The sequence below is a fragment of the Musa acuminata genome, chromosome BXJ1-9, assembly GCF_036884655.1.
Source record: "Musa acuminata AAA Group cultivar baxijiao chromosome BXJ1-9, Cavendish_Baxijiao_AAA, whole genome shotgun sequence".
Lineage (NCBI taxonomy): Eukaryota > Viridiplantae > Streptophyta > Magnoliopsida > Zingiberales > Musaceae > Musa > Musa acuminata.
The window spans coordinates 21,285,245-21,310,227 of record NC_088335.1 but is presented as its reverse complement, the minus strand read 5'-3'; the positions used below and the strand labels follow the sequence as shown (position 1 = coordinate 21,310,227).

The following is a 24,983-nucleotide window of genomic DNA, read 5'->3' as shown; positions in this document are numbered from 1 at the left end:
TTTTGTTTGCCTAGATCATGTAGATGTACAACAAGTGTATGTATATCCAACAAAGATATATATAAAAATACAACTTATTGGGTTTCACATACTTAATTGAGTCAGGTTACTAGAATGAATATAAAAATTCTTTTTAACATTACTTGCTAGTTCCATATCACAAGCTACAGGTTCATAAAAGCATATTACATAAAACTGATCTGTGTAACTATGATGTGGTTGTCTTCCTTACCAGTGATAGATTAGGCCTATGAATTTGAAAAATCTGAAATCATGACTCCCGAGTAGGGATGGAAAAAACAGATAAACCAAGGAGCAGGCTTCTATACACACACATATCTGCACCTAATTGATTTTCTTTTTGGGTGTTCCAACGGAACTTTTTGAGACACTAATGATCCAACAAAAAGACAAGTTAGACAGCTGATTGTACCCAAAAAAAAAGTTTGTTCTTAGATTATGCCACTTTTGGAGTTATTTAATGATTTAGTGAATTAACAAAAAGGTGACTTGAGTTGGATTTAGCTTGAACCTATCGGGCTGCTAAACGAGGATGGACATTTCAAATGATGCAATATTCATGTCATGCACATACGAAAACATGATACTGAGAGTGTATCCCCTCCAGTACATGTTAGATACTTCAAATATAATTTATGATCACTTCATAATACTAGTATCTACAGTTTCCTTAATGCAGCCTATACATGCAGAACAAGTATATCATCTGCGTAAGGCTCGTAAAAGCATCAACTTCCAGCAGTATGTAATCTGGACTTTGGATTATAATCTCTTTAAGGTTTGTGTCAGGGTGTAATGTACTTCTGTGGAAAGACTTACACAAGACCATTCTTATGCTCCTCATTAGCTACATATATGACAATCATACAAACAACAACAAAGCCCTAAAGTCCCAACTATTTGGTATCAGCGATATTTTGCTATCAGTGAGATCGATAAAAAATATATGTTTTAAGAGTATTTAAACCTTTATTATAGTTTCTATTAAAGTGTTTTTAAGTCTTCCTCAACCTCTTCATACTAGTAATGATTTCTTCTGGCAGATCTCTTGAGCACATGCTCATAGCACAAGTCCTTGAACTGCAAGGGCCAAATTTGTTAACTTCAAAGTTGGTTGATGAAGAGAGGGAAAAACAACTCAAACCAGTTCAGACCTGGTGAAAGGTGGCATGTGTCGTCCCGAGAAGTCATGGATGGTCAAAGGGGAATCGATCGATGGAGTCTAGATGTTGCCCGATCTCTCGATATGGAGCCCAAGACCCTGTAGAAGACCAAGACGGGCTTCGCCCGCCCTCGATCTCTCCGATGTTTAAGTCAACAATGCCCAAGGTGCAAAGGAAATAGGGCGCAAAACAGAGGTAAATAAATGAGAGTGATTATTTATACCCAAGGTCTTGTGACTATTGGCGGTTGAGCGGTTTAGGTAGTTGTGGGGGTGGCACAACCATCTGCTAGTGTAACGTATTACCAAGGTGGTTCAACTATCGGTCGAGGTGGCTCAACCAATTGCCGAGTGGCTCAACTACCTCTTATGTGGTTCCATGTCACAATTGTCCTGATGAGGTGGCAGTCTTCGTTGCTAAGGTGGAGGTGTCCATGTGTTGATTTTGGAATGGTTCATTTTATCCTATATCACTTGTCCCCGATTGTGCTTCAACATAGAGGACTTTCTAGGCGAAGTACAATGTCCACTTCTAAACGACATCAGATACCTCAAGCAAAGGAATCATTGCTGACCTCTCCATGTCTAGGTTAGGTCCCTTTAGCCTCTTTCTTTCTTTCTGAGTTCCCCGACCCTTGACTCCAATTATGTCGATTTGCCACCATTGGTAGGAAGAACTCACATCAAGCGGTGGAAGCTTGTCTCAGACTGACCTCTACCATAGTAGATCGAGAGATTCACATCGTATGGTGGAAAATAATACCAACTGAAAGGTTATAATAATTGGGCATGGAGTGTTTTGACCGACCTACTTTAAGGCCACCGGAGTGCCCTATCGAGCAACGGATAGAGAATGCAGCTGATCCGCTACGGGGCTACTGATGTGCCCACATCGTGGCGATAGATGGAAGATGCAACAGACCCACTTTGGGGCTACTAAGGTGCCCACATCGGGCGACTGATGGAGGATGCAGCCGACCCACTACAAGGCCATTGAGATGTCTACAGTGGGCGATGGGGAGACACCGCATTGGGTAGGTCCGATAGAGTGCCCCACCCTCCTGAGAGATATGTGGGACATATCATAGGAGAGGACATTGAGGATACTGATCCCTTAAACCTACGAGATGACTATTACGAGCATAGACTCTAGGAAGTGGCAAGAGACCATGAGTTCTAAGATGGATTCCAATAAGATTTTGAACTTAGTTGATGCACTTAAGGGTATCGTACCCATTAGTTGCAAGTGGATCTTCAAGAAGAATATCAGAGTAGATGGAAAGGTAGAGACCTATAAGACAAGGTTAGTGGCAAAAGGGTATTGTCAAAGGCAAGGAGTTGACTATGACAAAACTTGTCACCCGTAGCCATGCTGAAATCCATCCGAATTCTATTGGCTATCGCAGCACACCATAATTATAAGATCTAGCAAATGGACGTGAAAACTGTGTTCCTAAATAGCAACCTCGAGGAGGAGGTGTATATGATACAATCTGCGGAATTCGTGTCCAATGAGAGTCTAGATAAGGTGTGCAGATTGCTTAGATCCATATATAGACCAAAGCAACCTTCCCGAAGTTGTAACATAAGATTTGATGAGACGATCAGATCTTATGACTTCGTTAAGAACGAAGATGAGCCTTATGCGTACAAGAAGGTAAGTGGGAGCGCTATCACCTTCTTGGTGCTATATGTGGATGGCATCCTGATCACTGGGAATAATGTAAGAATAATCTCCAGCAATAAGCTGAAAGAGTTCCAAGCTAGATATTGTTGCTGGCTCGACCATAGAAGCAGAGTACATTGCTGCGACAAAAGTGACAAAGGAGGGAGTCTTGATGAAGAAGTTCATCGCAGATCTGGAGTTGTGTCGGGTAGCAAGGAGCCGATTCCCTGCAACAACAACGAGAAGGAACCCAAGTCTCATAAAAAATCCAAGAACGTTCTGAGAAGATTCTACTTGATCAAAGAGATCGTAGCCCGTGGTGATGCAGTAGTGGAAAGAGTTCTATCCGAAGATAACATCGCAGATCCACTGACAAAGCCCTTGTCTCAGATTATTTTTTAGCATCATAGAGGTCTGATGAGGATTAAGCACATAAATGATTGACTTTAGGTCAAGTGGAAGATTGCTAGTTACTAGTGTCCCTCAAGCCAATCACGTGAGTGATAGTATGTATGACATGCTACATAGTCTTTTTGTTTATTATTATTATTATTATTATTATTATTATTATTATTGTCTCACTTTATATTAGATAAATATATTGTGATGTCCTTGGATCTGTGTAATGAGAATTTGATTATGATAAGATCATGATAATGAGACAAATTCGCCTATAAACATAGACCCTAAAGATTCCCGGTCATAAGTTACTCGAGAGAGATATCGAGATAGCCGGACAAATCGATGTACTATATACCCGTCCATATGATAAAGGCAGCTAGTCTCATAGCTGCTTGTGTGGGGACACTAGGGATATAGTGCAGGTGCTCATTAGAGAATAAATTCACTAAATGATCCGTCACAAAATATTGGATGGTTAATAATACCTCATCGTCAAACAGCGGTTTCGTGGTCCTAATTGTGTGTCTGGTCCCTAGACTTGAGGTACCAAGGATGTCCTACAGGAATACTCCGCTCTTTGATACCAAACTCATAGGTCTGGAGGTTCCAAATCTAGCACAGCCGATCATCGGGAGTAGTAGCCAACCTTATGAGGGCAATTGAGTGTCGATAGAGTCTCATCCACTCTCGGTGTCATGAGAGGAATGTCCTAGTTAGGGTCATTCAGATTGAGCGAGTTCTCCGGGAGAATCCGATTAGAGCAAGACTCGAGTAGATTCCATATGGGCTTGACAGCATCATGCCCAGTATATGATCTTTAGAATATTAGATGGATGAGGGACTATATAGACATGGTAACTGAGGACAGATAGGTCCAATGGATTAGATCCTCTTGTACCGTCTGGGGGCTATGGCGTAGTGGTTTAGTACGTCCATAGTCAATGAGTTGAGTTAATTATTATGGAATGATAATTGACTAAATTAGGAGTTTTAAGTCAGAAGGAGTTCTGACAGGTACAACTCACAACCAACTCGGTATTGGGCCTAGAGGGTCACACACATATGGTAGATGACACGACGAATAAAGGATTGGATATGTGATATCCAATAAACCCCTGTTTTATTGGATCCATTGGGTAAGACCCAATAAGAGCTTAAAGTAGATAATTGGATAGAGATCCAATTTCTATTAAGCTATGGGTAATTGAATAGAGATCCAATACCCAATATGGTAAAATCCATTAGGGTTAACAACAGGAGCTCTTTATAAAAAGGGATGTGGGACTAAAAGGATTATAAGGCTAGACCCCTTAGCCGCCACCTCCCTAACTTCTCCCCTGCTTCTTCCTCAACCGACTACCCCCCTCTTTTATGCGAGAGGGCAGCGAAAAGGACTACACCTGCTTTGTTGGTGGTGGTGCGCAAAAGCGAGGAAAGAACGCGTTGCAAGAGAAGATGTGTCGCCGCTTCATCCGTCATGTGGATCACCACTAGAGAGAAGAACACGAGATCTCCTTCATCCACGGACTGGGATCTGTAGATCAGGGATATACGAGTTCCCTTAGGTGAGCTCGTCTCACGTCTTACGCAATTTTCGATTTAACAAGTTTTTCGCTCCCAATCGTCACAAGCGATTTGATATAAATCTGTTTTTGGAAAACTGATTTCTGTTTTGTTTTTCCACTGCATATATAATGCTCCCCTAGGTTTTCCGATAGCCAGCACGTATAACCATTTTAGGAAAACGTGATTGAGATGTAGGGGAAAGAATTCCCTCAAAGGAGCAGGCATCTAAGATTGACATTTAGAGGAATAGCCAACCCTTCACGCGAGAGACACCACGAGGACAAGCGAGCTAGAAAAAATGCGTAACGCACAAAGGTTAGGATGGTTGAGTTTGTGTAACGGCTCAACATTGGCAACCAAACTTACGATGCTCAAGGCAAGCGAGGTGCTTAACAAAAGATGAGATTATGCAAGGAGGGGTGGGTTGCCTGACGATAGAAAGAGTTGTGGAAAGCTCACAGAACGAGAATTGCTAACTCAAAAAATTTGATACTCATGCAAAAGCTTGTATGCAGACGATGGAGTGTCTGTGGCTATCCCAAGGCAATTGAAACTCGGTGACATGAAGCATTAAAACTTTCTCTTCTGCATGAAAAGGATACTTCCTTAAGAGGCTGAAGTGTGCAACAAGTTCAACATGTTACTAAGCCTTGAGAGGCGTAATAAGGATTATATTGGCAAAGAGTCACAATCTAGCAAGTGTGTTCGTAGGGGCTCAACGGAGAGCTGACCCATGGAATGGTGGGCGCGAGGACCACCATCAACCCAATACAAACCGAGTGGAGCAACTTGGGTGGAACTTGGTAAAATGCCCAAATCGTATGAAAAGAGTCAACATAGAAGACAAAACATGGAGCGGAGACATAAAGTTTTCCTTAAATAAAGGTCAAGGATATGAACTCTTGTAGAGGCAAGACCGAGATCATGTTGTTCTATGGGTTCCTTGTTCTGATGGAGCAAACTCATTTTGCATGATGCCAAAGTCAAAGGGAGCTTCGAGGCACATGCACTTTTTCTTGGTGAAGCATTTGAACGAGGAACTAAGGTAACTCAACTTGCAAAAACGAAGTTGGGGTCAAAAGACCTTAACACTGTACAAAAGGACGCGGAGGCAAGTATTCTTAAAGAATATACAGTAGTGCTAAGGGGCAAGAGCCAATAATCTAGACAATGGCGTACCTATGTCAACAAAGTCAATGGACTTTCAAGAGAATTGCTAGACGATGGACTATCCTAGAGCTGCGCTTCGTTCGGGTGTAACCCAAGAATGGGTGGACAAAGATTGATTGCCAAAGGAGCGAATACAATCGGAGATGGTAAAAGCCTTACGAAGTGCTGGCAGGGGCCACACACGTACACATCGCTATTCAAGTTCATCCCACAAGATCATAATATAATGGAGATGTCATCAAGAGGCGACATGGTGCAACGGATCGTGGTGGAACAGTTTGAGGAAATGTCATTCATATGGGACAAGTCCTACGAGGGGTTTGATCATACGAAGGTATGATCTAGAGTTACTAGGGGCTCCACTTTGGTGAACAACACGACGACAAGAAGGGCTATGGATTCGAGTGAATGTCATGGTAACGCAGTGGCAAGTCTTCCGTACGTGCATCAGATAAAAGTTTTGGTCATCAATATATGAGAGTTGTGTATCATCTAAAGAAAATTCCGAGTGCAAGTACCAGTTAGTCCCATAGGGGTCTTAATCATACAAAGATATAATCGAAGCAACTGGAGAGTTGAACTGCTCTAGAGCTGATATTTGCTTAAGGGAGCCTAGCAAGGCAGAGGACAAGGCCAAGTAAGCGAATGCTGTAACCAAGGACGTAAAAGAGAACAGAATCGGTGCGAGCCCTACAACACAATGGCAAAGGCCATGCATAGGAGTTGCAATTTGTCTCCATCGACCAAGGAGAATTGCTCAGAGAACACAGAGGTGTTGAAGCAAGTGATTGAAAGGGGCGAGGAAGCGACGATAAGTCTAGAGAGACTTAACTACTCAAAACTAAGTGTCGGTTAGAATGGAGGTGGCTTCAGAAAAGTACACAGTGCCGTAGAGATGGATCTACCGATCGGGAAGAAAATGATGCAAATATGAGGTAACGAATAGTAGGGCCATGGCCATGGTAGCGCCATGTTACCGTAAAGACAAGACTTCCATGGAGTTATCGATCCCTTACTCTCATGAAGGGAAAGCGCTCGATCGTTAAAAGAGCCGAGGTGGAGAATATAGAGACAATCTCCAAGTACCGAGACAAAGCTGAAGGATAGAGGCCAAGAAATTTCGTATGACCGATGTCAACGGGTTTCTTATCAAAATAGCTAAAAGTGGGGGGACTTCGGGTCAATATAGAAGTGGTCAACCAAGAAACGAAGTAGTCAGTATGTCATATTGTACCTTTATTACTCAAAATAAACAAACAAAAATAATAGAGAAGTTAGTACAAATCCTAGAGACGATCAAAACTATGGGATACTTGTCTACTCAAAGTAGACAAACAAAAATGACTACGTATGACTGATGTCAACGGGCTTCTTATCAAAATAGCTAAAAGTGAGGGCACTTCGAGTCAATGTAGAAGTGGTCGACTAAGAAACGAAGTAGCCAGTATGTCATGTTGTACCTTTATTACTCAAAGTAGACAAACAAAAATGATAGATAAGCTAGTACAATCCTAGAGGCGATCAAAACTATAGGATACTTGTTTCAAGTCAGGGCAAAATTTTGCTCTTTTCGGACAAAACTTCTTGCATTCTAGAAGTTCGATAGAAATGACAAGGTGACTTGCAGTAGCTAACTCAACGCAAGGAGTGTAAAAACTTCGGGTGCTTCGAAAGCATGAGCAAAGAGCAGATGAAAACTAGTAACTAGCTCGATGTATTGAGTGCAACCCTTAAGGAGGTGAGTGAAGTCGAGTAACATTTGTCTTCTCAACCCTTAAGAGAATGGGTGAAACCAAGTATTCCAGTTCTCTTATTTATCCAACAGAGGAGCTTTGCACATGTTTAAAGACCCTTCAAAGAAAGTGGAAGACAATAGTTGTCAAATTCTCAGCAATGGTGATCGGTTCTACAGAGTAGATTGTCCGTCTCATTTTCCATCAGAATATCAATCAAAAGCGAAAGTGATGCAAACCTACTTGGAGGCGACAACTAAGTAAAAGAGGAATCATTTGGTAAATTTTGTAGAAGAAAGACATGAAAAACTTCAAAGTCGGCAAGGCGATGCTCGTTAATGCTCCAACAGGCATTCAATTAGTTTAAGCGACGCAAGACGATTGAGAGACTCGCACACAATAAGGTCTTTTCCTTTATCAAAGGGATCCATAGGAACTAATAAAGATTAACAAAACTTGATCGACCCCACACCAAAGTCAGAGTCATTGACAAGTTGAAGCAACGTGGCGGATCAAAGTTCGACTACTCAACAACAGCCAACGCAACTCCCAGGAGCTACCCGGGTGGCACATGGTTGGATGGGCCTTTGGAGTAGTGTCAAGGGTTGGTTCGCTACTCTATTCTGCAACAGTGTCCTTTAGGCACTTATGGGGACTTTTAGCTGCGACACAAGTTTTTTATATATGTTGTTCCTTTAATTGCTCAACACTCGGATCTATAAAACATTACTAGTCTAACAACTATCTTATATATTTTTTTTTTTTATCTCAAAGATACCTGATTACATAACACTCTGATGCTCCTCTCTATCTTAACCATCTAGTTTTTACTCTATGAATAATATCTTCATTAATCTCTTCATCTTTTTAATTGAGCTAAGATCCAAGATACTAAAATTTTTACTTACTTTGCCCATCTAACTTAACTATATCCTTCTGTCTATTCCTAATATTAACAAAAGTGTATCTATATTCAATTTAATCCTACTTAATCTAAAACCATAGTTTGACGTACTATTGAAATTGTATGGTACAGGCGGTACATATCGGTCTGACAGTTGATCGGAACATGGATTGCCTTGTACCGGGCAATATAGTAGTTGGGTGGGATGTATTAGGCGATACACCCTTTACCAAGTGAAATGGTTAAAATATGACCATTACTGATCTGTAATTTTAGGATTTCGATCGACATCAATCAAGACCTAGATTGTATTGGTTTTGACAGCTAATTTGAGCAATAGACCCATATGAATGCCTATTAAACCCCATTCCTCCCCTATCCTTTATCCTATTTCAATCTCACATCTTCAAACACTCTTTCTCACTCAATCACACTCTCATTCTCACAAATTCTCACTCGTGTTCAATATTAACAGAAGAACCATTTAGAACATGCTGCAAACTCGTCAACATCCAAAAAAGATAAATCTGTTATCCCTTCCTTATTTGGATTTTTTTTAGTGAAATAAAACTAAATTTGCATTTAGTTCTAACTTCTAACTAAAATACCCTAATTTAAGCGTTTTCCTAATTTTCATGTATTTTTGGAGATTTTCTGAGCATTTTTTGGAATTGTCGACATGTTCTGACACACCATGTATTGTACACCGAGACATACCGGATCGGCCAAAGACTAGTATGGCCAGTCGACATGAAATTGCAATCCTTGTCTGAAACCATTAGTTTATAAAACCATTACTATATTTATAGATAAGCCATATCATGTCATAACTAAATCTATCTTCCTAAGGGTGTATTAATACAGTCAAATAAGAAAGTTTTTACCTCACATGGGTCCTGTCAATTCACTCCAATAACACAAATATAGATATTGATATCAGTTTCAAATACGAATCAGATTGGTACATAATGACTAATATTTGAAACATTGACAAAGGCATGGTATCAAACCACATAAGTCAACATCAATTGATAATTAATTTTTCATTATTTTTTTCAGTGACACAGAACAGTATACTGTACAACATACCTATACCTAGTGGTCCAAACAATCGCGGAACCTAATATTCAATATTTAAAGGGTTCTCAGTTTCGATGTGTGTACCGGTCGATACTAGCAATATGCACCAATCTAAGAGGAAACCAGTACGCAAACCGCCCTCTACCAAGCGGTACCAGTGTTTTGACCCCGAAATGGGCAATACGAGGTTTATACCGGGCGGCAACAGTCGAAATCCGACCGTTACCGAGGCATACTGATCAATACGCCCTGGATTTCCCGAGGTGTATCAATTGGTACACCATGTATCTCAATCGTTACCGAGGCGTACCATTTGATACGCCCCGATATTTTTAGATCGTTACCTTCAGGTATTTTTGAAGGTTTTTCAGCTCTTTTTCAACGTACCATCGGGATGCCTCGACATATCATACCAAGCAAGGCTCGGTACACCGGTACAAATCGAAATTGAGAACCTTAATGGATATTTCTAAAATGTCCAGTATTACATTATAGCTAATGCTTTATCTTCATATGAATTATATGATCACACCCTTTAGAAACTATAATCTATGTTGTTAGGTGGAAATGAAATGGTCATCATGGGCCTGAAGCAACCCTATAATCTCAACAGGCATCTGGAAAATAAAGTTCGGTGCACAGCTTAAAGAAAAGAGGATAATTGGCTAGCCTATTACGAGCCCTACTCATAAAGACAACCATACAGCAAGTACAGCATTTCATATGAACTTTATGCATACTCCACTACAAATGCTCGATGCCAATATATGACATGAGTAGCGATATTTATGCATAATAACACTGCAAAGATTACATTCTTCATCTAACTCAACAGGATACCTGAAGGTTGAGCGTTCAGTATAGAATGTTTTCATGTGATGCCAAAGCTCATCAGATCCGTCAAAAAGCATGTAATAGTGAATAGCAAGCATCTGCAATCATACAAATCAATCATCATTAAAAGACATAAGATAGGACATCGATACTTGGGACTTCAATAGAACATGGTTCAATAGTTAAGAAAAATGAGAAGTTACCTACATTGCCTAATATTAACATATGCATGAATGTTTCCTTTGAAATAGTTGATCAAGTTTAACTTCTTTGGAAAAAAAAAAACCATACGCATGAATGTATCTCTGTGTAAGCATGTATATATGTCTATATGTTCTCTTAGAAGCCCAAACACAATTCTGGCATATAGCAAGCCCGTGGATCATGAGATGGCAATCAAGCACTTGTAGAAGCACTCAACACTATGCCATTATCCACATGTTTCACATCCAGCATAAAGACTACAATCAAGAATACAAGAAACATGATCGTGAAACAGATCAATGAGCTCACATCTGCTATTTCTTTCAACTTCTGAGTTGGATCAAAAACACTTCTAACATATTCTCTTAAATCCACACCAGAATTCTCATACTTCTTGATAAATGGATGGGATAAAAGCTGCAAAATGAGAATTATTAGCAGAATAGAATACCACTGAAGCAAAAGATGCACATTCAGGGAGCAAAAATGTCACATGGATACTTCTTCAATTATTTTTGCACAATCTGGAGCTGAGGAGCACAAATCACATGAGATAACTTTGTTGAATAATCCATCTATGATCATCTAAAAAGCAGTTAGTTGTGTTTATTATATTTCTAATTCAGAACTGGTATATCTCACAGAACTGCAAAATTATTCGGAAGCATTTTGGAAATTTATGCCTTAAAATAAAATATGAAAGTCAAGCAGAACCAAAAAGTATGAAAGAAACAAAACAAAAGAAAAAAAATTCTAACATATAGAATAAGAACTGAATCAGTTCAATAAGTTAGAATAAACAAGAGATTAAAGATAATGGAAGAAGTTAGCAAAAGAAATTTGCAACTTTGAAAGAAAAGAAGTAAAAAACATAAGAGAAGCATATAGCACTAGGAATATTTCATTCCATTTTACTTGCTATATTGGCATGATCACACACCAGAACCAATATATCATGGTTCACTAGATAAAGGTTGGTAATAAGTGACATGAGAGGTGTGAACCACAGTTCCTTGACACACTACCCACTCTGATTTGTTACAACAGAATTTTCAGAGGTCCACTGGCATCAAAACCATATCCTAGATCATGCCTTCAATGATTTTGGGGTTGAACGCTTGAGAGTTGAGACTATACTTGTAGCTTTCGTTTCTCCCAGTTCTTGTTACTTTTTAGTTCTTTTTTGCTCTCTTTTCTCTTCATTTCCCCCATTTCCTGTACTCATTTCATAATCTTAATGAAATAGGTTGTTATTCCTGCTACCTCTGCCTCAAAAGAAAAGAAAGAATATTAGTACTATGCTGCCCATTTGTTCCATAACTTGCTGATGTATAATTACTACTTATGGAGCTCAGTGGCGAAAAAGATACATGTGGCAAGACCCAAAAATTATTGGGACCAACAACTTGTTTCTATTTTGTATTTAATTAATGCAGTTTTTCTGATAACCTCTCAACTAAATTATCAATCACTAAAGGTCAATTAACAAATTTTCATCAACACATTACTAGATATTATGCCAGAAGTATCAACACATTTTGCCGCTTCCTTCTAAAAGTGCTAATTCATGGCTAGGCTAATTATTGACATATTTGGCCTACAAATGGACATGCTAGCCAGAATGATATGGAGTTATGTCATGTTAGAAAAGTACAACAGGCCCCCATACCAAAGAACCAGAATCCTTGATAGGTAGATAACATACTCATGCTTGTCAGCTGGCAAACTAAAATACAAAAACTTGCTAAAAAAGAAAAAGTAAACAAAAGATTGACAACAGTACTATATAACATTTATCAATAAAGACTGGCAAATCCTGAATCCTGATCGTGCTAATCATTTCACAACTACAATAAATGTTTCCTGGAAAACTATGCTACTTCCTAGCAGCTTCTGCTAAACACATGATAGGAATAACATTAAGATATATTATTAACATAAAAGGAATTACATGTCAATATGAAGAGATCAGGTTTAAGTTCAGTTCCTAAAATTTATTCAGACAAAAACACATACACACACACGAAGGATAATAAGATTTTCTTACCTGTTCAGCTGTAGGCCTTGCATCAGACTCCTTCTGAAGACAGGCATCAATAAATGAGCAGAACTCCAGCGAAAATGAATCTTTTGGAGGCGTTGGTGATGTATCATACAAGATCTGCAAACTCATTATACAGGCAAGGAGTTAAATGTTGCAGTAAACAATCAATAAATTCCAATGAGATTGAGTTAATCGGTCCATGTTTTTTCTTGCTCAGGTTGTATCCATATCCTTGCTACTGTTTCTACTGCTTTCTAATAGATGAACGAGAAGACAGATATAAACACTACTTTCTGATCATCACTCCTTTCATTCAAAAACAAAGCAAAAGCCAGATAACTGCAAGGCGACTTCACCTGATATAATTCAACACTTCCTAGGTACAATTTATAAAATAAGTATCTCAGGCAAGTGCTGTACTAAAACAGTATAATTTTCTCCATTATATATCTGATACAACTACTGAGACATGCCTCATGCTAGTTAGCAATTGTAAGGTTTCAGTGGCATTTTATCACATTGAAGAATGACACATTTTGATTAACCATGCAATGATTAGATTAACACAAATTTTGAAAGAAAAAATAAAATTTCGACAATTGTTACATTAGAGAGAAACCTTCGGGAACCAAATTAAAGGTAATCCATGCACATCAAAGTTCCACATTTGCATGTTCCATAAAGTTGTGTCTGTTAACAGGTTTATACACAATGCAATTCAATTTTCAGAAAATCCTTGGATATATATATATATATATATATATATATATATATATATATATATATATATTATATCGCATAGGTGAGAAAACTATGCACAATGAACATTTTTGGGTCAATCATGTAAACATTAACCTGATGCGCAACTAGCGTATTCCAAAAGTAAATATCAAAATAGTTCCTAAATCTAAGTTGCCAATTTATCTAACCACACACACAAATCAGGTTTCCCCAACGCTTTAAACTAGTTTCTGCCCAAATTTGATTCAGCAAAATGGTTTCATACTATCTACAGTTTGGTTCAATTTTTCATAAATCAAATCCATCAGGATTAATAAAGCAAATAATATCTATTGTTGAAATTAGTTTAATATCTCTAATTGAGTAACTTAATAATTTATAACAAAATTCAGCTGAGTTATTCTAGGCCTAGACCAAGTCATAACGGATCAACTTTGATACTCAACTATCAAAACAATATCTATTAGAACAATTAAGACTAACTCATACTTAATTCGAAAGAGCTTCAGCAACATGCATCTTTTGTTTGTTTCTTCATCAAATAAATAAGCAAAATGTGAATCAATCATTCAATAAAGGTAAACCTTTGCCTGAGGAAAGAGGATACTAAGTTATATATTCTGTCTTAATAGGATACGTATTACCAAGGTATACAGTTTCGAATGATACCATCTGATACGGGAGGTATGTACTGGTCCGACAGTATACCGGTACGCAGACCACTTGCTACCGAACGATATTTTTTATTTTATAAATTATATATATATATATATATAGGCGACGTCACCTCGTTTTTCTACAACGTTGCCTCAGCGACATCGCCCCGCCTAGGGAGAAGAGAGAAGACGTCGCACATTTTTTTAAATTTTTTATATATAATATATATATAAATATATAAACAAATAGATATATAAATAAAAGATTATATATATATATATAGGCGACGTTTCCTCATTTTAATGCGACGTCGCCCTGCTTGGGGAGAAGAAAGGCGACATCGCATATAGCTTTTTAAAATTTTATATATAAATATATAAATATATAAATATAAATATATATATATATATATATATATATATATATATATATATATATACCGCTCAATATACAGTACCATATCGTACCGAGAGAAGATCGAAACTCCGGTACGGTACGATATTTCAATCCTTGCGTATTACTATTTTACAAAATTACTATTTCTATAAATATGAAATTCATAAATGAAAAAGAAGTAATTAATGATCGGTTCACCATTATCCTATTGTTTGTGTGTGTTCCTTAAAAAAAATTGTCCATTTTATTTTTTAACGTCTCAGATAAAGGATGTAGAAACACATAGAATTGTTGAAAGAAATATAGCTCCAATCCCTTCAGAAATGGTAAGATATTTGGTGCAAGAAGGGGTGATCCATATCTTCTTGACTGTAAATATTACAGACCAAGTATCTTCATTCTAAAGCACCATGATATTCAGCCAGTGGGTTTAAGGCTTCAACTATCAATATAATACTAGTTTAAACTCTCCCAACTTTTGCATTTGACAAACACCTTTGCAAAATGTTACACTTGTCGATATTTCAGATAAGCAATTAGTCACTTGGTGTTAAAAAAAATTTAATTAATGGTGATCATAACTCATGAGCATTAATGTAGCAGACAAATGGGAAAAAAAAAATCATCTCACCTGCAACATTAGGTTTGCAGGCCCCTCATTTGCCATGTATGGAAACTTTCCAGTACCACATTCTAGTATGGTTAATCCAAGACTCCAAATGTCAGCAGCATAGGAATAGCTCTCATTTCGAATTCTCTCAGGTGACATATATGTGACTGTGCCAACAAATGTGGCACACTGACAAAGAAACAGACTTTACATTATGTACTCTTCTCAAGTTCCATTCCAAAGATGTTATGTAGAAACAAGAAAATTGTTAGCAAAAGTTCCAAAAAAAAGTAGGTACCAATCAAAGTAATAACATCATGATCACCAACAATGAATTACGGATCACGTACCATAGCCACTGAATTATCTAAACCAGCACTGACACCAAAGTCAGTAATCTTTGTCTCTCCTTTGAGATTTATAAGCAAATTGGCTGGCTTTAGATCTCTATGCACCAGACGTCTTACTCCATGCAAGTAGCTTAGACCCTTTAAATTGGAAATATCTAGGAGATCATCCATCAGGAACAAGAAGTACTACACTATCAAATGGTTAAGATAATCAGATCAACAATTGAAGCAACAGATCCTTACATGCAACAGTTTCTGAACCATACATGAAAGGACAGCCTCCGGTATAAGTTTCTGAAGCCTCAGTATATCTGCAAGTGAACCCCCATCCACATACTCCAGGGCAATGCTGATTTGTCCAGATTCGGGGGTATAGAATGCACCATGAAATTCAACTAAGCCAGGATAACATGATGCCTCACATAGGGTTCTTATCTCGTTAAGAAGCTGTTGTCTTTTTTCCTTCAAAGTGAAAGAAAACATGTAAAAATAATAAGTGTGATGTGCCTATCAACTTCCAAAATGTTCATAAGAGAAAAATATGATAAGTAAATTGAAATTGTACATATTATCAAAGGAATGAATGAGCTCTCATGGAAATTCCTGAAAAGATGATTTCCTATAATATAATAAGAAAACAATCAAACTCCTTGCCCTGTGAGGACATCAAAGCTCTACAACCTTCGGATCTTTCTTCAGTGGGTAGAAAGAAAAATAGGAAACTCAATATGGTAAATTCCATAATTAAGGGGCAGTTCTCATGTGGTCTGAGATATTGTTTCAGATAGCAAATTCTTTTATATGACCTTACCCTTGTTAGTTCTCCAAAATGTATTTAGGTAGAGTAGCTGATTGGACATTTATATTATGTTGCAAACTGCAAAATAGACTCTAATTACCAAATATAGCCATAGAATAACAGAGATGAAAGAGAAGGGACAAACTTGTTCATATGAATGCACTTCTGACCAGTTAAGACCTTCAATGGTGGTGAGTGGTTACACCATCAAACAATAGGCTCGTCAAGTAACCACCTTCGGAACATGTCACGCTAACCCACTGATTGAGCACAATTCCATTGGACAGTAGTTTTGGAACATATATTGTGATTGTACATTCATAAACCAAACAAGGGCAATGACTTTTAAGGATTTACCTGGAAAGCATACAAAGTATCTTCCTTTGCCAAAGTGAATAGCATTAAGTTGTCCCCGGCAAATGAAAAAGAAAGAAGGTTGAGTTTCTGATCATTGTACAAAATGACAGTGAACATCCAAAGTCAAGTTTTTTCACACCATAGAGAACTGATCATGACGGTTTATCACAACATATATATAGGAAGTTACATACCCAACATAAGAGAATTTTTCTTGTACAAGTCCCAGATAACCTCAATCTAACTAACGAGTGATAGTATGACTGCATGAATGCTTTAACTTTGAGAGTTTGCTCTGACGTTTTTCTGAGGAGACAAATAAGTTGGCCACATCTTTAATAATACAGTATTGACTTAAGACTACAGTGAGAAAATTATCTGTTGCTAGAATGATTGGACGGTAGAAAATTGAGACATACAGAGAGCAACAGGGATAAGTTGAAGTCCTCAGGTAATCATGTACAATAATCTCTGTTTTTTTTTCTATTTTTAGACCAACAAGTAATCAATGGCTAGATTGTAACTGAATAATACTATAATTCCTACACTTAGAACAGTAAGATAAACTGGCCACAGCACACTTATTCCTCTGCCAAAAATCCATTTTAGGGCATCGACTTTGGAAGGATTTTACCAGGTAAAGAAGCAGACCATCTGGTCGATATTTCTAGTATTATCAATAAGAAGTTCATGTCTATAGAATTACAAATAGAACAGTAAGCCTTGATCCTAAATCTGCATCAGAAATTGAAATCTAATCTAACAAGTTAGAAACTAACCAAAGCTTCACTTGATCCTTAGGTCTTCACAACTACCTAGTGGAGTCCATTCAACAAACTGCAACATCACTTTCTCATATAAATCATCTGTTGGATTACTTTAGATTAGATATTTGTGTAAAGAGAGCACAGATGAACCTATTGCAGCAAGAACAGTGTGAAAACATAATGCAAAATGAAGCAGAAGTCATTCTGTCCTATTTTAGGCTTTGTAATAATTTGTTTGTTTAAGTTTCTTTTTGGAAATATATACCTTATCACATGCCAATATCATATACAATTCCACATCATCCACCATGATTGTCTAAAGAGAAGAAAAGGGAATGAAGCTAAAAAAGGATGGATTCGGCAAATGTGTTTGATTGAAGATGATTAAGAAAACTAATCTCAGAAAAAGAACTTGTAAATAATAGGCAAAAATAAAAGTGAAAGACTCCAAAAATAACATGAGATGATTGATCTAAATAATCCTGATTAAAAAATTTAGAACCTTTTTATTTATATTTCCCTATTTTCTTCTTCATGAGTGAGTGGTGTGAGATCACGTTCTTTTCCTAGAATGTGATTCCATTGTCCATGCATGGATCATATGGCGTGAAGGCCTAGGAGTCAAAGTACAGTTTGAGCAATATCTTCTCTCACCCTTTTTACTCTTACACCCTTATCAAATTAAAAAAAAATTTGTTTTAGCTCTAAGAGTCCCCTCTAGCTCTTATCCTACATCACAGCATTTAAACTGAAGAAGGCTAAAAGATTAATCACTATTACCCACAAAGCTTCCAATATCATGTTACACTGATTTAAACTTTCCGTTATTGTGATAGGATGGATGAATAAATACATTTATGCCTAGGAGAAGAAAATAATCCATTGGACCTATTAAGTAACATCAGGAGAGAACAAAAACCTAAGGATCAGATGGTATATACTTGTCTGAACAATCATGAGTACACCTCAACAAGAAAAAAGAAATTTATTTAAACTAAATATATGTGGTAAAACTTTGTAGTTTGTACCAGTACCCACAAAATCAAATTGGTACCTCATGTATCATGAAAAATTTGTTCAATGAAAAATGGAACTGGAAGTAAATAGTTTATATTGGATAATGAAAAAGCAATTCCACTTAAAACAAAACAAGCAAGGGGTTCCCTGTTGATTAACAATAGAGACATAGCCCCTAAACAATTGTTCAGGGCTAGGATTTTGCAATCTACACATTTATCAAATGCAAAAAATAATGTTGTCGTATGATTTGTATCACCATCAAGCATTAGGAAGCAAAATAAGCATGGAGGTAAACCTTTTCAAATACATTTATCTTCTTCAACGCCATAATCCGATGAATTGGTATTTTAACAGCTCTTTGGACCACACTGCTTGCTCCGCAACCTATGGTTCCAAAAACATGCATTTCATGTGAAGCACAACAGTATGTCTTTTCACCAATTTCAGCTTCATCTCCTATCACAGCTGGATGTTTTTGCAATCCAAGCTCATTAATATTGTACACTCCATAAGATCTGCTCAATAAGTTAACAGTTCCACCATCTGAAACCTTCAAAAAACCGAAAGTCAATATAGTCTTCAATGCAAACATAAAAGTAAGCCATACAAAACCTGAATATGTAATTTCATACAAGGATTTTTGCTCTAATCGTACATGTCTTCATGGGTCAAAACATACAATTTCAACTTCTGTCGTAGGTAGATATGGCTAGGCATATTTTAGCCTATGCTGACCTCCACATGGGAGTGTTGACTGGCCCAACATTGATTGGTAGCATTCTAGGAAGATATCCACATAACATCATGACATGATATAACAATGAACAATCCTTCATTTTAATCATGCATAAGAAGCTTCATAAATGAAATGTAATAGCTAACAAACTTGACGAAGGAAAAACTGACAATCCCAACAAGTCCATCACCACATAAAAGACATAATACATACATGAATGGAAGTCATCTGTAGGTTACCAGCTTGAACTTCTAAAGCAACACTCAGATGAACTCCCAATACATTAACAACTGAAAACCTCAACAAAGATCAAGATCTAGAAAAGAATTTGATAATGAAGCAACCTATAGAACGTGGGGGACACAAGAGTAAATGGTGATGAATAACTCCATAGATAAGTAGCTATCTGTAGGCATTAAGTCATGGTATAGGTTCATCTGCTGTCTAAGTCTCAGAACTCTATAGCTCCTAAATTTTTTTTTTACAAGAGCTCAGTAATACCTTATATCATTCCATGTCAACACAAACAGACTATGAAGACCAGTAGATATAGATCACAAAAAAGTAAGACAAAATTGGTGTTCTAAGCATGATTTGCCTTACTGATCCACACCGGTGTACCAATCGATCATTGGTATGGTACATACCATACCATAGCGACGTACTAACACATGGTATGATGAGACATAACAACAAATTGGTATGTATGTACCGGTCCTCCATCGGATCAATATGTACCACCCATATCGGACGATATGTCGTGGTATGACAAACCTTGGTTCTAAGCAAGGTCTGCCGTACCAGATTGTACCACCCGGTACGGGCGGTATGTACCGGTCCGACAGACCAGCGGTACGCGGACCGCACTGTACCGGTTCGAATGTACCGACACTGTAGCGACACTGTAGCAGACTGTAGTAACACTATATCTATACTGTAGCTGGGTGTACCGAGCGGTACACCTGTATGTACCGCTCGGTACACCGTACCATACCGGTACCGAGTCCGGGTCGAAACACCGGTACGGTACGATACGACGAACCTTGGTTCTAAGTAAGAAGAACTTTCCTATGGAAAACTAACTAGTAAAATTTTGCAATTCCAAGAATATAAAGAGACTTATCTATGTGGTTGATGGACTACGTATAAAGGATAAGCTTATTGTGTGCTTTTTTCCATAAAACAGAAGCAAGTTATTTAAACACATACGAGAAAGCATCGAAAGCTACCATTAAAAAAGTCGATGAGAAAAAAAATCCACAAAGGTTATAGCTACAACTAGGAACCCAAAACCATTAACGCTTCAATTCATACTAGAAATATAATGTAGCATGTGGCTGAGAATCAAGAACTTTGGCTAAGGGATCAAGAACTGCTTTCCATGCTTTTTAATCTTAAAGATCACCCTACCTTGGGAACGTTATTTCTAGGTCCTGAAAATTATTTATTTTTGTTGTTGACAAGGAGAGACAACAATTCAAAAGAACCTCACCAAGTTGTCCTTGTCATCTAATACAAGTAACATGTTGTTTTTGAAGATCTATTGAAATCTCCTTGTTACTACAGTAGCCTGTCGTGATGCATTGCAATATGAACTTTCAGCACTAACCACCTCAGGAATGTATCATATTAAATGCAAATTAAAGCTGTCCTTTGGGCCTAGGTTGATCAAAGCTTTTTAGGTTGAGTTAAAGTCATGATTCTTATTTTATCTTTTTATCAAAGTTTCATCCTTATTATATTTATTGCTTCACAGAGCATTTGGTTCCACGTAACAGTTGTAGACTTATTTTGAAGTCCTCATTCTGGAATAGTTTTGGTTGGAAAAGTTCCCAAGTACTTAAGAATCAAGTCTTAGAGGGCACATATATCTCCTTGCATATTTCTGAAGGGCTTAAGAATTCTTTTTTATTTTTTGGAACTTTCAATGATATTAAGATCCTGTAGACTACAGAAAAAGTTGTCCCTTCAGATGTAATATAGACTTTGACTAATATTTACAAGAAGTATTGAAGGAGGGTTTTCTTATTTGCATAAGGTTTGAGGCCATTCAGTATTTTCTTAGATGCATGAAATTTATCAATTTAGAGCATGTCTAGTCCCTATATCTTTAGTCTTTTCAATCACTTAAAACTTATAAGTTGCATTTTGCCCACCTCTGTTCAAGGATATTTGCACATTCCTCACCTACATTTGGATTTATTCAGTTCCCTGGTTTTACCTTTCCGTTAGCACTTCACATTTGAAAAAGATGGAAGCATCCTTGGGAAGAGGTGAATTCTAACAATAAACAGATTCCATCATTTGCCAACATTTTTTTTCCTTATTATGATATGCAAACAAAAAAGCAGGCAGACAAAATACAGGTGGAGAAAGTGCAATTCCCCTTTACTTGTCAAAATTTTAGCAAATTAACTATAACATTCTGATATAGAGTTTATAAAAATCTCTTTCCTGCTGTTGAACTTTACATGATAAGCCTAATTCTTTACAAAAAGCCTCCAGTTGCACTGCTGACGTCCCAGTTCAACCCAATATTTTATAACAAAAGCTTTTCAATCTAACTTTGCATGTTGCTGTCAAATTTCAATTTCTAGCATCCTTATTCTTTCTTTTACTTGGAGATCTAAGACTATAGTCTTTTAAAAGCCTTGATAAACTGTGTCCCGTGGAACATATTTCATTAGATTGGCATTAAGGTTTTCTTTTCAAATACTTACAATTAGGAGTATGAACATGTACCTATGGAACTACATACTCATGTAAGAACATTTGTAAATTTAATCAATGTAAGACTCAATGTATACCCACTCAAATGCTCTAAGTCAAGATGAGAGACATCAATCGAAATCCAATAAAAAGAATAATAAGTTAAATTATCGTTAATTCTGGTTAACTTGACATTCTATCTTAAAATTTTGCTTCTCAAAGAGACTAAAGAAATAATCAATCAAATTTACACTTACCATATATGAATCACAAGGATTCATAGACATTCCAAATGATGGGTCATTTTCCGAATCAAATAAGGGCTCCAACTTCTTTTTCAGCTCCTCTAAACCAGCCATAAGAACTCCTTATCACTCTGATCTAAATTTAAGATTAAGAGCAGAATCAAGATAATGACTGGGAGAATGCATGTATAAAAATAATCAGCTTCAAAAGAAAGATCATCAATAAAGGTAAATGGGGGAAACAAAATATGGCTAGTATGCCTTTTTGCAGAGGTCAAATAAATTTCATACACAGACCAAATTTCTTCAGAAAGGCATACTAAAACATTGAATCTTAGTTCTCTTACACATACCAACATTATTTTTATACTTAGTTCTCTTACACATACCAACATTATTTTTATACACAGACCAACATTATGTCACTCATGATATATATCAAAACTCGTGCTCTTCGATGCCATGTCTCCCTGAGCCTTTGAAGTCACACATAGAATCAAAAACTAAGTATCATCTTTTTAAGGCTTAAAAGTTCAACCTTAACTGCGCTCATCATCTAGTGATAAACTCATCTATGGATTATTTTTGGAATTGTGCAATTTTTAGGGTAAAGTGCAAGTTGACTTTAACTGGTTAGATTCCCTCTATAAATATTAGAAGAGTTCAATGTTCGTCAGGATAGTCGGTCCGTAATTGTAACAACTACTGGTTTAATAAAAATTACGAGTCCTGAGTAGTATAAACTAAGAAAGTTTTGAGAGTTACAGAATCTTTTAGAATATTAAAGTCCATTTTAAGCTAAAGATGTTTGCTTGAGCTTGAAATAGTGGAGGAGCATGGATGCTCTTCTGCAGTAAGTCACTTGCCCACAACAGGGTATATAGCATCACATGCCACAGCCATGACATGAAACCCCTTGTCTCGTTGCTTCTGTGATTTTATCTATTGGAGCACCAAACTCATGTGCTCATAGGACCAACATTATGTCACTTGTGATATATATCAAAAGTGAAACAACAGAGGCCAGCTAAAATTCCTCTATACCTATGGGCCTGAATTTGTATCCACTAAGAATCCGCATATAGGACAATTTGTGGCTATTGTGAGGCCAGCTCTGAGTAATAAAATTAAATCTCTGTCACAAAAGTGTCCTTTCAATTGAGTTGGTTTCAGATTGGATTGTCAACATCATAATCATGGGTTGTACAGAATTATCATATTATGGATAGGCATCTAACATCACAAAGATAAATTTTAGAAGTTTTAAAGGTTCAAAGATCAAGTAGAACAATCTTACGGATTATTCTAGAATGAATCTTAATGTAGGCATACTCCTTGCTGAATACAGTATAATAAGCATGATGCATCTATAGTTAGGTAAATGACACTTGAATCTCCAAGAAACCTCCATTGCTTCATTGTAGGAATTTGATATTGTCCCACCCTCAGGAAGAGCCACCAATTAAATGAAGCATTTTGTTGCTCAATTTCTTAAAACATTTGAATATGCAATGACTTTACCAGGAAAAATCTTTCCATAAGTTTGTACTTCATGCAACTAGGCACAATAGGACTGGCCAATTCTTTACTTATCAGTCCCAAAAATGAACCCTTATTTTAGAATTAATTAGATTAAAAAAATAGTTTAGATTGTCTTGAACACGTCCAACTCAATGAATTCGCTAATGTGGCTTGCATATATGACAACAAACATACTATACCTAAACCTACCCATGGATACCCTTTGAGTCGGGTGCAAGTTCGGTGTTAAATAAGAGAGAAAAACTACGACATATGTCAAAAGAAAGAAGTGCAAGATTGTTCATCGCGGCACAGGGTTGCTTTGAAGTTAAGTAAAGAGGAATCAAATTTCATCAAAGTCCCACCCAAAGTCATGTTAGTTATAATAAATAACTTCAATTTCATCCAAGTAACTGAATTCTAATCAGTTATCACTGGAATTGCACAAACAAAAAACTACAAGTCCTGTCTTTTACGATTGAGTTCATATCAAACTGCGTCTTTTGAATAGTAGTGATGCAATGCATGATTTGAGGCTGAATTTTAAAGGATGCACTGAAAAAGATGCTAATTCGAGAAAACCATAAGCAATTAACGGGTTCAAGCAGGACCGGATTCGCTCGGATCAAACCCTCTCCCACAAGAACCAAAATTTGAGAAAAAGATGCCGATTTGTTTGCCAAGAAAGCGCTTTAGAAGCAAAGAAGTCCAGTACTCAACATATTGCGGTGATCGAAATGGAATGGACTGAATGCAAAGTCCTCACCTTCTACGCTTGATCCCGTCACTTTGGAACAAGTCTTCTTCCGATCACGATTGACCGCTGAAATCTTCGAAGCTTTCTCTCACATACCAAAAGAAGGCAGCGGGTGGCGTGGAGGGTAAGAAGGCAGTCGTAGGGTCGATGAGCAATCGATCCAGCGGCGGGAGAGGGCAGACTAGACAGGCGGTGGCGAGGACAGCGGCGGAGTTTAGCAGAGGCTTGTCGAATTGTCGGATCCTGTGCAATTTATTTGTAAGTCTCGTCCTGATCTGACTGTTCATATGTAAAGAATGTGGATCCGGTTGGGTGTATCGACGGTCATGATCTGAAGTAAGAGCTTTCAACTTTAGTTGTGATTGGAGAAGATCCTTGACTCTTCCCAAACTACCCATTATCGGCCACGTGTGATGCCATGCGGGGAACGCTACCATGGGCGTTTTGCTTATCTAAATCAAAGATAACCTCTGTTCACCACTCTTCATACCCGTTTTGTGACCGGAGAATTCAGACGTCCCAGTTGCGAGGC

General features: G+C 37.4%; 1 protein-coding gene across 10 annotated transcripts in view; it reads right to left on the bottom strand.

Moving 5' to 3' along the window:
• The window catches only part of LOC135584185 (mitogen-activated protein kinase kinase 3-like), a 34,323-nt gene extending 9,681 nt beyond the window's left edge, over positions 1–24,642 (bottom strand). For 3 of the 10 annotated variants that reach the window (XM_065083419.1, XM_065083417.1, XM_065083416.1), the window contains exons 1-9: positions 24,461–24,642; positions 22,186–22,309; positions 18,779–19,033; positions 15,784–16,002; positions 15,541–15,678; positions 15,212–15,379; positions 12,790–12,903; positions 11,052–11,159; positions 10,545–10,636 (exon numbers count right to left, since the gene is read on the bottom strand). In XM_065083419.1, the coding sequence (XP_064939491.1) occupies positions 10,545–10,636; positions 11,052–11,159; positions 12,790–12,903; positions 15,212–15,379; positions 15,541–15,678; positions 15,784–16,002; positions 18,779–19,033; positions 22,186–22,287 (1,196 nt within the window). In that variant the 5' untranslated portion in view covers positions 22,288–22,309; positions 24,461–24,642. Of the gene's footprint in view, positions 1–10,544; positions 10,637–11,051; positions 11,160–12,789; positions 12,904–15,211; positions 15,380–15,540; positions 15,679–15,783; positions 16,003–18,778; positions 19,034–22,185; positions 22,310–24,460 lie in introns of those variants that run through there. The other 7 variants (XM_065083420.1, XM_065083418.1, XM_065083421.1 and 4 more) reach the window with 6 other exon arrangements.
• Between the last annotated feature and the right edge of the window lie 341 nt (positions 24,643–24,983).